A 12,191-nucleotide genomic window follows, 5' to 3' on the forward strand; every position below is an offset into this window, starting at 1 on the left:
GTCAGCAGAATAACGGAGCCCAGAGATGTCCCTGTCCCAATCCCAGAACCTGCGAACATGTTACCCCTACATATGGCAAAAGGGGGATTACCACTGCAGAATCAAGGTTGCTGATCCTCATCCATATCCAGGTGGGTCCGATGGAACCACAGGGTCCTAATTAGAAGAGGCAGAGGTCAGAGAGAAATGAGAAGATGCTACCTGCTGGCTCTGAAGATGGAAGGTGGCCACCAGCCAAGGAATGTGGGCAGCCTTCAGAAGCTGGAAAAGGTAAGGAAACGGACGTTCCCTTAGGACCTCCAGAAAGGAACACTGACCAGTAAACACCTTGATTTTAGCTCAGTGAGAGCAAATCTGGACTTCTGACCTCCAGAACTATAAGATAATAAATGTATGTTCTTTTGAGCCACCAAGCTTGCACTAACCTGTCACAGCCACCACAGGAAACAAATATCCCCTGCTTCCATTCACCCCGTCCAAGCACAAATTCATGCCACTGGTGGCAAAGCAGTCACTGTGTTAAAAGCGACCAGACCAACAGCTTCCTGCCTCGCCCGGTGGGTAAGAACACCAGAAGAGGGCACGAAGAAAGCCTGGCAGAACACTGGGATCCACAAGAGATTAAACAGCAAGAGAAGGCACAGCGGCAGGCAAAGCTGGAGAAGACTTCTCCCGGGTGGGCAGAAAGACAGAAGCCTGGAGGAGCCAGAAAATCCTTCGGGACCAGCCAGGAGGTGATTTGTTTTCAATCACAGAAGAAAAGCACACACTACTTTTACTTGGAAGGTAACAAGGGGACATCTGATGGGTACCCATCCCTCACATGCTCTGGACTTCAGGCCACAAGTGGTGGCCCTTCCCCTGTCTGCCACTCAGGGTTGTGGGTCATTAACCCGCCTTTTCTGCGGTCAGTGGTTCCTCAATGACTTACTCATAAATAACAGAAAACCATAACAACATGCTTCACCCGTCTCCTTTTAACATACTCCATGACAAAGCTTGCTCGCTCAGAACTTAAGAAACAAACACCACCTATGTCAATTAGTCAATAAAGCAGGATTCGGTTCCCTTTAGCCACACAAGCATTTTTAACTGTGCTCTCTGTACTCTGCTACCAAACCACAGAAGTTCACCACTTGTTCTATCTGCCATTCTTTCATCTCTCAGGAATAAAACGTTAAATTAACAAAAGCATTTCACAGAACCTTCTAAAACCCCGGCGATCTGAAGCTATTTGAGGGAGGAATGCCCTGCCGATGGCCAGCAGTTCCCAGGATAAGGTTAGCTGGTGGAGGATTTGGGAACTGGTAGTTTTGTCAAGTTTTCCCTGTCTGTGTGATGTGATGACTATGCCGCGTCTCTGTGCACAGATGAGAAAGCAAACTTGCGTTTCTCCGCGCCCCTCGGGCTTCACCCGCAGGCGTTTTGGACCAGCAGCCCGTTCACACGGAACGGCGGGCAGCGACCGTCAACCCGGGCCTTGGAGTGGACGTTGGCCGAGGTCCTGGTCCCGATGGCACCCCCTGGTCGCAGCCTGTCCACTTCGGGTTCGCTGCCTGTGTTTTCTCATTTTCGTTTCTGAACAAAGACATGGACCCGGGCACACAACTTGCCAACACCTAAGGGGCCGGAAACTACGGAGAATGCCCGGGGGGAACTTAAGCGTTCGCGGGGGCCCGCGGCGGGGCTGTGGGGCGACCGGGCCTGCGCCGGACAGAGGCCCGCGACCCCCTCCCGAGACCCTGGCCCCGAATTCGCGGCCCCGAGACCCTCTCCTCGCGAAACCCGCCCGAGACCCCGGCCTCGAGACCCTCACGCCGGAGACCCCCGCCCCGGAGCCCCAGGCCCTGAGACCCCAGTCCTACGAACCCGGCCCCAGAGACCCGAGCCCGGCGACCCCCGGCGCCGACCCCGGAGACATGGGCACTCCGACGCCGGCCCCTCAGCGCCCCTCAGCCTTCAGCCTCAGGGCCCCGGGTGACCCCTGCCCTGCGGAGGTCCCCGCCCGGCCCGGCCGCCCTAGGCTCGCGTCCGGCACCACAGTCCCCGGGAAACGCGAGCCGCCAGAGGCGCGGCAGGACGCCGGGCCGGAGAAGGGAGGAAGCGAGGGAGAGGGCGTCCGCCGGCCGGGCCGTGGGCCGTACTGACCGTAGCTGTCGTCCTCGTCCATGGTGCCGGCGCCGGGTTCCGCGCCGGGTTCGCCGCTCGCCCCTGGACCCTTAGCTCCTGGCCCTGCTCGCCCAGCGCGTCTCGGAGCCCCGCCCCCAGCTCCGCGCCCTCCACCCGCCCCTTGCCTCCCGCGGGGCGCCCCGCCCGCCGCCTGCGCGCGCGCACACACACACCCCAGCACGCGGCTGCCTCCCGGCCCGCGCCTGCGCACGCGCCCGGCCAGGCCCGCGGCCCCGCCCTCGCCGCCCGCGCGCCCACCCTTCGGGCTGCGTCCTGTAGCCTGCCCGCGCCTGCGTACGCGCTCCCGCTCAGGCCCCGCCCCTCCGACTGGTCCCTCGACCCGAGGCCCCGCCTCATACCACGCCCAAGCCCGAGGCCCCGCCCCGGCCGCCTACAGGGGCGCATCGGGTTTCGGATTTCTCAAGGGCGGCACAGGCCTAGGGTACAGCACGGAGTCTGGCTGCCCACAAAAGCCCAAGGTCGTGTCCGGCCACTGAAGGGCAGGGTGGTCCTCGCTGACGTCAACCTCGCAGGTCCGGCCCTCCCCAGACTGCCAGAGACGGGCCGGTCCTTGGTCAGAGACCAGAGCATTTGAATTCATTATTTCTGAGGTCTGAACCTTAGCACCGTGAATGTCATGAGCTCTCTGCCTTTATACTTCCTTTTATTTGTCCTCTGAATTTACCCAGGTCAAATTTCAAAGAGAGGCACCTCATCTCCCAGCATTTCAGGATTTGGGTGACCTTGATTCCTGGGCCTCTTAAATTTACACGTTTCTAGACTGTGCCTTACATGTTTTATTTGTCTGCCCTGGGCGGACCAAGCCCCTCCCACTGGTAAACTGAGCTGCCCTTCGGGGAGCATGAGCAATAGCTCTTCACCGGGAGATGGGCACCTCCCCAATTTTTAATTTAGGAAAATGCCACTTTTTCTAGCCACTTCTGGATGCATACACTCTTGGTTTGGTGCTACCCCTAAAAATTATAAGTGCCTCAGTTGGAAGGAATCTCAGGATCACACATCACACAGGGATGGTCCAAGACCCCCCTGGGGGGTCATAACCCTGGACACCTAGCCAACATGCTGTACCCAGGGGCTGCTGGAGAAGAGCTCAGCCCAAGGACCTGGCAATGTCCCTGGCAATGTCTCCATCAGGGGGAGTTGTGACCCTCCTCAGCAGCCTGTTGGGTGAGCCCTAAAATATGCCTCCCAAGAGACAACAAAGAAAAGTAATTTCCCCTCATGCAAAAGGAATAAATGAATGATGAAACTCTAGGCTTTCTTTCCAGATCTGCTTCCTATTAGCCTTGTGACCTGGGCAAACAGCTCAGTGCCCTGGACCTGTTTCCCACCCACACAATGGAGCCTCTGCCTATAAAATCCAGGCTTCTACCCAATATTGATCTCTGAAGTGACAGATCTGTCGTTGTCTTCCTCTTGACCTCTGCACAGGGATGGATGGATGGATGGATTTCAACATATCACCCTAAGCGATCCTAATCTTTACATTCCATCAGGGTGCAGCTCTGGCCCACCCTTCTGGTGGCTAAGAATATTGTACATTCACAAACAAACATCCCTCTTACTCCGCTGAGCTGTCTGACCCAGCCTTTGGTGGAGAAGCTTGATGTCTCCGGAAAGTCTAAGAAGATGGTCTCCATTTCCTTAGGCAGGTGTTTCTCTCGAACAGTTCCAGAAGTTAGACACTTCCCTTGTATAGATTGTTATCTTACTCCTAAAAGGTTGATTCTGGTGGACCTAGCCGTTTAATCTTCACTGATTTCACCTAACTCTTGCTCAATGACCAAAACTTGGGAAGAAAAGCAATTGAGGCCACAGGTTAATTCTCACTATGATCTGAACTCCCAAACCCAGTACCTTTGGATGGGAAGGAATACGGGTGTGAATGCTAATCACTTCAATTAGCCTGGTACTTAACTGTTTACAAATTCCCTTAACTTACATTATTTCATTACAACAGTGTTTTCCAATGGCAGGTCCTGACTCTGAATGGATGAGAAACCAATCACCATTGGATGAAAGGAAGATAGAATAAGATAGAATCAGTGTCCATCACATACCATAAGGATAATGTTTGTTTTGGTTGTAGATGAATGCACTGGGTAGGGATGTAAAATGTACTTGACTGCAAGTCACTGTCAAAGACCCTCTGTTAGCTCACACTCCTGGCTCCGGGGCTTTGGTGAGCTGTTATCTCCATATCGCAGATTTGGAAACTGAGGCCCACAGAGGTCACAGTGTAGAATGGGAGCCACCAGGTCAGCTTCACTTGCTACTTAAGTCCTCAGACCCTGGAGCATAGTGAGACCTCAAAGGGAGAGCCAGAGGCAGGGAGCAGAGGAGCTGAGAGGGCACTGGCCGTGGGTCTGGAATCTGCTGGTCTGCTACTTACCCCCAGACCTCTTCCCCCACGTCAAGAACTTTGAAAATGGGTCAGGGACTTCCCTGGCGGTCCAGTGGTTAAGACTTCGCCTTCCAATGCAGGGGGTGCGGGTTAGATCCCTGGTCAGGGAGCTAAGATCCCACATGCCTTGTGGCCAAAACACCAAAACATAAAACAGAAGCAGTATTATAACAAATTCAATAAAGACTCTTAAAAAATTGTCCACATCAAAAAAAAAAATTGAAAAGAAAAAGAAAATGGGTCGGGGCTCCCTGCAGGCCTCTCACTGTGGTCTGTTGTTTTTAGTGGTTGATCCGCCTGATGAACTTTTTTTTTTAAGTTAGTGCCTCCCTTCTGTCATCCTTGCCTTACATAATAATTTCAAAAATTAGAATGAATTAGGAAGGTTTTTGAGCAGAGGTAACCCAAAATATATTTTTTTTCCTGTGCTTATACTGTGATGTTTAAAACTTTTTCAGAAACAGTATTCAAAAAGGGACAGGTTACTGGGTCCTGTCCCTTTCCTACAAGGGAGCACCCACAGGCTTTTAAAAGATTGAGCCTGGGCTTCCCTGGTGGCGCAGTGGTTGAGAGTCCGCCTGCCGATGCAGGGGACACGGGTTCGTGCCCCGGTCCAGGAAGATCCCACATGCCACGGAGCGGCTGGGCCCGTGAGCCACGGCCGCTGAGCCTGCGCGTCCGGAGCCTGTGCTCCGCAACGGGAGAGGCCACAACAGTGAGAGGCCCGCGTACCACGAAACAAAACAAAACAAAAGATTGAGGCTTATTTCCGCATTTACCGACGTGAGACTATTCCCAAGCTGTATGAAGTGGAAAAACCAAGGACAGAACAGGGGTATATATTTCCATTTCTAACAAAAATACATCAACATGTGATGTACATTTACATTGTACGTTCAGCCATTTGATAAATATTTGTCGGGGGCAGGGCGCAGTGCTGTGCCATGCGCTGTTCAAGATGCTGAGGACACAGCAGCGAAGAGAGCAGCTGGAAAGCCATGCCCTCTCGGGACTCCCAAACTAGTGGGCAAGCGTGGACTGTGGCTAACAGGGCACACAGGAGACTGGGGGCCTCCCTGCCTCTGGGAGGAGAGCCAGTTGCCAGGGAAACAGGAGTGGGAGACTTTTCATTAAATACCCTTCAATACTCAAAGGGGTTGAATTGTGAACCCAAAAACCTAACCTCCAGTACCTGTGAATTGTGATCTTATTTGGAAATAAGGTCTTTGCAGATGTAATCAGGTTAAGATGAGATCATTAGGGTGGCCCAAATCCAATAACTGGTGTCCTTCTAGGAAGAGGAGATTAGGACACAGAGACACATAGAGAAGGCCATGTGAAGATGGAGGCAGACACTGGAGAGGCCGAGCAATGCCTGGGTCACCAGAAGCTGGAAGAGGCAAAGAAGGATTCTTCAGAGAGAGTGCAGCCCTGCCAATACCTTGATTCCAGACCTCCGGCCTCCAGACGTGAGAGAACAAATTTCTGTTGTTTTAAGCCCCCCAGCCCATGGGACTTTGTTATAGCAGCCCTGGGAAATACACAGCTTTTAAATTAAACACAATATGTATGTATTACCTATTTTATTTTTTTAATTGAAGTATAGTTGATTTACAATGTTGTATTAGTTTTGGGTGTACAGCGAAGTTCAGTTATTTATATATATATATATATAATGTATATATTCTTTTTCATATTATTTTCCATTATGGTTTATTATAGGATATTGAATACAGTTCCCTGTGATATACAGTAAGCCCTTGTTGTTTATCTATTTTATATATAGTAGTGTGTATCTGCTAATCCCAAAACTCCTAATTTATCCCTCCCCCAAGCCCTTTCCCCTTTGTTAACCATAAGTTTGTTTTCTATGCCTGTGAGTCTGTTTCTGTTTTGTAAATAAGTTCATCTGTGTCATATTTTAAATTCTACATATAAGTGATATCATATGATATTATTACCTATTTTAAATTAATGTTTTAAATAAGAATTTTAGAGGGGGCTTAGATATAAGATACCATGGTAAGGGACTTTACTATTACCTCTCTGTTCTTCCTTGTGCCCATATGTCATCTGGTTCCTTTTTCTAAAACAAATGATTCTACTTCCTTGCCTTTCTCTTCTCCCATCAAGATGAGTGAGACAGCAGGGGGCCAAGTGGGCAGCGCAAACTGGAGGGTCTCGTGAGAAAGGAGAGGACGGTGTCCCCTCCCTGCATGAGCGCTGACACCCCCTCCATGTGCAAAAGGAGCAACTCGCACCGCCACCCCGCATGTGCTGAAGGAACACGGTCCCCTGAGGCCAACAGAACCACAGGAAGCACCATGTCCTAAGGCCTCCCACCCATACAGAATTATAAATGGCTACCCGACACGCCACTACTCAGAGCTCCACCAAGGCCAGGGCCGGGGAGGGAGGGACAGTTACCTCAGACAACACCTGCCTCACAGAAGAGGAATGGGCTCAGCTGGGCCTGCCAGCCTCACTCTCCAACTGCTACGTGAACCCTTCATTCTCCCTGAGACCAAGGTGAGAGGCTGACGAGGCTGCCCAGCGGCGCTTCCGGAAGCCAGCCTCTGAGCCCTCCCCATGCAGGTTTAGACAGGTGTCCTCAGTAATACAAGACAGGGCCTGGGGGCAGCCCCCGCCAGCCCCGCCAGCCTCTCCAGCCTGCACTCAGGAGGGAAGTGGTGCTGGGGAAGGAAGGGCGCTTGCAGAGACGCAAACCGAGCTGCTCACACGGGCCGAGGCTGCGGCATTGTCTTGCTTTGAAAACCCCCAGATTTTATTCTGCTAAAGCTCTGCGATTTCTTCTGTGTGTGAATGGCACTTGAAATCTGTTTGTAATGGATCTTGATTGTGTCCAGCTGTCACAAACAGTTCCCCTGCCGCCCGACAAGACAGCTGGCCACGTGCCACACAGTCCAGGCTTTCACTTCAAATAGAGGAGCTAATGCTCCAGTTCCCGCCAGACCTGCCAAAATATTTTCACTTGTGAAAACAACAAAAGTGGGGGGAACGGGGGGTGGGGGCAGGGGCTCAGAGACAGAAGCGTCGGGAGGACGGCGCAAGGAGGCTTCTGGGCCAAGGACATCAACGGAGGTGGGCTGGCCGTGTTCTGAGAGGAGTCCAAGGGCACGGTCACCAACCACACTCCTGTCGGGCTTACCCCTTCAACCAAGACTTCCTGGGGGCCTGGAATACGGGACTGACAGAAGGCAACACCCACCCGTCTCTGCCAAGGGGAATTGTCTAACCGAGGCCACGTAAGGCAGAAAACTGCAGATCAGTACACGTAAGAAGGGAGAATAAAGTACGTGAACCACGGATCATTTCTATAAGAGCAAAAAACCACATCAAGGTGCATTTTAATAGTCCCAACAGTTAGCACGGGATGATGAAGGCTGACACATCCTTTCAACAACACAGCTGTGACAGGTGCTGGGAAACCTGAGGACGGAATGATTTGATTAGGGCTTCTTTTTTTTTGCAGTACGCAGGCCTCTCACTGTTGTGGCCTCTCCCGTTGCGGAGCACAGGCTCCGGACGCGCAGGCTCAGCGGCCATGGCTCACGGGCCCAGCCGTTCCGCGGCATGTGGGGTCTTCCCAGACCGGGGCACGAACCCGTGTCCCCTGCATCGGCAGGCGGACTCTCAACCACTGCGCCACCAGAAGCCTGGGCTTCTTGTCTTGAAGGACTATCCTGGGGGCCAGGAAGGCAGACCAGTAAGCAGGTCCACTGGAGGCTGGAGCACTGGTTAGAAGACGATTTGAGTCCAAGAGAAACGTGGTGGCGACTCAAGCTGAGAGCCAGGCAGTGGGGACGGGAAAGAGAGGACTTTCCGGCAGCCAGGTGGAAAGATCAGAATTCTGTCACTGATGCGTGGGAGTTATGTGAAGGAGGTGCCAAGCGTGGCGGGCACGTTTCTGGCTTTGGCATCAGGGTGGATGGTGGGCCCCCAGCCATGGGAGGGACACAGGAGGAGCAGGACACAGGTAAGAGGAGGGCAGACAAAACAATGAACTCTGTCTGGGCCACAAATTTGCCAGTAGGATATCCAGGAAAAGATGTTCCTTGGGCTATATTGAGTACACAATGGGGAATATTGATTGGAGTGGATTGATTCTGGCTACATCTAGGTATCCAGGGCTCACCAGATCCAACAGATTTAACACTGAAGGGACAGAAAAAGAAGAGCTCTTCAGGGAGACGGGGGTGAATAGTGTCCAATCCTGAAAAGAAGTTGTGGCAAAGGCTCATCAGATTTGGGAACTGGGTCACTGAGTGGAGTGATGCGGGCAGAGGGCAGACTGAGGACCGTGGAGAAGGACGCAGAAGGCAAATCAAAGCTTAGGTGAGGGAGAGGGTGGCTGGGAGGCGACACGGAAAAAATGGGCCTTTTTTAGGATGGCTGACACTTGAACATGTTCACAAGAGAAGGAAGGGGGAAGAGCGAGACACAGGAGGCAGACAGGAAAATCACTGAGGCGAGGTCGCCAAGGGGTGGAAGAGGTTGGTCTGGAGAGCACATTGAGGACCCCACAGGGGGTCCTACAGACCATCCCATGTAAGAACCATTAGATCAGAGCTGTGAGTGTGGTTCCCACCCAGCAGTGGGTTCAGCATCCCCTAGGAACGTGTTAGAAATGCAAATTCTCAGACCTCACCCCAGACCTGCTGAATCAGAATGTCGGGGGATGGGGCCCAGCAACCTGTGTTTTAACAACCCCCTGGGGATTCTGACCCTCTCTCAAACCCAGGACTAGCACAGCAGTTCTCAACGCCGGCCGCCCGCCCGGTAGAATCACTCGGGAAGGGTTTGCCCAAGCCTCACTCTCGAGAGTCTCATCTCCCTCACATTTGTATTAAATTAAATTAGTATTCAATAACTCTCCCAGGTGATTCTGGGCTCCGTGAGTGTTGGAACCGCTAGGTCAGAGAGAGAATAGACCACACGGAGATGGGAGGGAAGTTGCTTATGGTTTTGGTTTCCTGGTGTTTCACTGTTTATTTTGCAGTGGGAGGGAACTCTTGCAGTGGGATGAAAATCATTTGCCGAGAGTAAGGGGCACACAGGCGGTGGGAGGGCACAAACGGGCAACAGCCACTAATGGGGTGGGAGAGAGGGGCCCCCTGAGACAGAGCCTAATGAAGCATGGCAACCTGCTTTGGGCAGCTGGATGGTCCTCCCTGACGGTACCAGCCGGTCCTGATGCAGGAGCAGGGAAGGAAGGAGCAGGATGCAGCTGGGCTAAGCAGAGTCTGTGCAGCAGGGGCTCCTCCAGGCACGAGCCTGGGCTAAAGGGAGGAGCCAGTGCAGGTGACCAGCCATGAGGCCCGGAAGGCAGAGAGAGAACCACACCGCTGAGCTCCCACCAGGTGTCACATGACACATCCTCAAGCTGCCTGGGATTACCAGAACCTAGCTTCACCTAGGTCCCATCTACATGGAGGCTGTCCACGCTACCAAGACTGGGCAGGATTCGAACCCTGGCCTTCCTCACTCCATCGTACCAGCCAGCCTTTCACTGCTCGCTCCTGACTCCCGAGGTTGGCCGAGCTTCTAATGGATGGTCACCTGGTTCCCCAGGTGTCCCGCACTTTTTCCTAATCGGGAGACTCCGTGCTCCCTGGTCACCTCCTTCTCACACCTGTGGGTCTCCCCATTCTGTTCTGATAACGCAGGCTTGGCTGCATCACAGCCTTGGAATCTGTCACCCACCTGCCTCTCTGGTATGACGTGCCCTACCACTCAGCTGACTTCCCAAGCCAGAGGTCTTCCCCCAGCCCTGAACCTTCCACCTTATGTTACCTTTGCTCTTGACTCCACCTCTGAATACCCAAGCGGCCCCACCTCTTCTGTTACTACCATGTCATAGTTGCAGACATGAGCACTTCTTGGCCAGCCTGTTGGACTGGTCATCTTCACCTGTCTTCTCCACCCCCGCCCCTGGCCTGCACGCACACTGCCATCAGCCCTGGGTGTGTAAACAGCGAATCAGACCTTGTAGACCCTTGCTGACGATACCGCAGGCACTCACTGTAATCCGAAAGACACACAAGGAAAGGCTGGCGTGAAAGGTTCCTACCGAAATTATCCGTGGAGAAGCATCCTGTGCTTTTGCCTTGTCACCTGACAGGGTCGTTCAAGCAAGCCCCACCAGCTGGAGCCTACTCACCTGTCAACCCCCCATTCACAGCTTCCCCTCCTCCCCGAGGCCACACCAGGCAGAGCTGGCACGCCCTCCTCCTGGTTCCCACTGGAGCCGGCAGCTCTGTGCTTGAGACCATGGGCTGCCAGTGGGAAACTTGGCCTTATTCAACTTCTACGCAGCCAGAACCATGTTGCTACTGATGGGAACCAGTAACAACACGCAAAAGCTATGGTCTTGCTTGTATGACCCCTGTGCCCAGATATGTAGTGGATCAACTCCAGCTGCCTCCCAGCCGGTGATGCAGAACCTCTGGACACAAGTTCCGCTGGTGAGACAGGCCCATGAACTACATCAGTCACCCCAAACCCTCTCCCACCTGCCGAGCACCCCCTCTGGTTTGGGTCCAGCAGATGTCTCACCTCACCTGTTCTTACTTTGCTGTCCTCATTTTGAGCTGTCCGGCCAACCACCCCCCCACCCCCCACAGTGACTGGAATAGAGAGTCCCCGTGTCTGAGGAGCATGTTTGGGTGGGGCACTGTGGGGTGTCACTGAAGGGAAGGAAGGAGTAAGGAGCCGCGGAGCTCGGGCACCAGAACCCACTCGACGGAAACCTGCCTTTGCCTGGGACGACACTAGTTCCTGTCACCCACTCACAGGCACTGCTCCTGCCACCTGCGGGATCATGGAGCGCTCTGCAGACACCTGTGCCCCCTCCTGGCCTTACCCCACTTCCAGGACGTGCGGTATCAGCCAGACCCTGCCCCTCCTGTTCCCGTCAAGCCTGACAAGAGCTGCAATGTCCACGTGAGTCCAAATTACACTCTACCAACAATGAATTCCAGTCCACACAGGAGATGAGTTTTCCTCACCACGGCCTCCGGTATGTGGCCGGAGCAGCAGCTGGGCGTGCCCACTCGGGTCAGGGGAGACTGAACAGGCACTGACCACATCGCCGTGCCCTACCCACCGCTGTGCACAAGCCAGGCTCAGGAGGGGGTCCCCAAACCGGAGGCCTGGGTTGTCCCTGCCAACTGTGAGGAAAACTCAGTTTAGCAAAACCTGATTTCTCCCTCATCTTTCCCTGCAGAAGTCCAACCATTTGGTTCAAAAAATTTTCAAACAAACCTCAGTGGAATGATACTGTTTCCAAGTTTCAATCTGGTGCTCATTGAAAATCACCCTCAAAGCTCAAGGAGTCACTTCAAAGGACTTCTCCCTTCTTAAATTCAAACAATGTATTAAGACATTCAAATAAACCTCTTTATTCCCCCTTTATTCTTAACAAAGACCTGTTCTAAGCTTTGCTGCACAGACTGCTAAAGGCACCTGACTCCCTCTCACGGACAGTGACCAGAAGGTGCCTGAGGCCAACCTCACGCGCAAACTAGGACAGCAGACTGGGGTCGGGGTGAACCTTTTATAAGTCAAAGGGGAAAAA

General features: G+C 53.3%; 2 protein-coding genes across 2 annotated transcripts in view; one reads left to right on the forward strand and one right to left on the reverse strand.

The window, feature by feature from the left end:
- The window catches only part of CYTH1 (cytohesin 1), a 91,025-nt gene extending 88,721 nt beyond the window's left edge, over window positions 1-2,304 (reverse strand). Inside the window, exon 1 of the mRNA XM_033438642.2 lies at window positions 2,149-2,304. Coding sequence (XP_033294533.1) covers window positions 2,149-2,170 — 22 coding nt within the window. The 5' untranslated portion in view covers window positions 2,171-2,304. The remainder of the gene's footprint in view (window positions 1-2,148) is intronic.
- The window catches only part of PGS1 (phosphatidylglycerophosphate synthase 1), a 584,793-nt gene that overhangs the window by 288,420 nt on the left and 284,182 nt on the right, over window positions 1-12,191 (forward strand). The gene's annotated exons all lie outside the window — the stretch shown is intronic.

The sequence above is a fragment of the Orcinus orca genome, chromosome 19 (assembly GCF_937001465.1).
Source record: "Orcinus orca chromosome 19, mOrcOrc1.1, whole genome shotgun sequence".
In the NCBI taxonomy this organism is placed as follows: Eukaryota; Metazoa; Chordata; class Mammalia; order Artiodactyla; family Delphinidae; genus Orcinus; species Orcinus orca.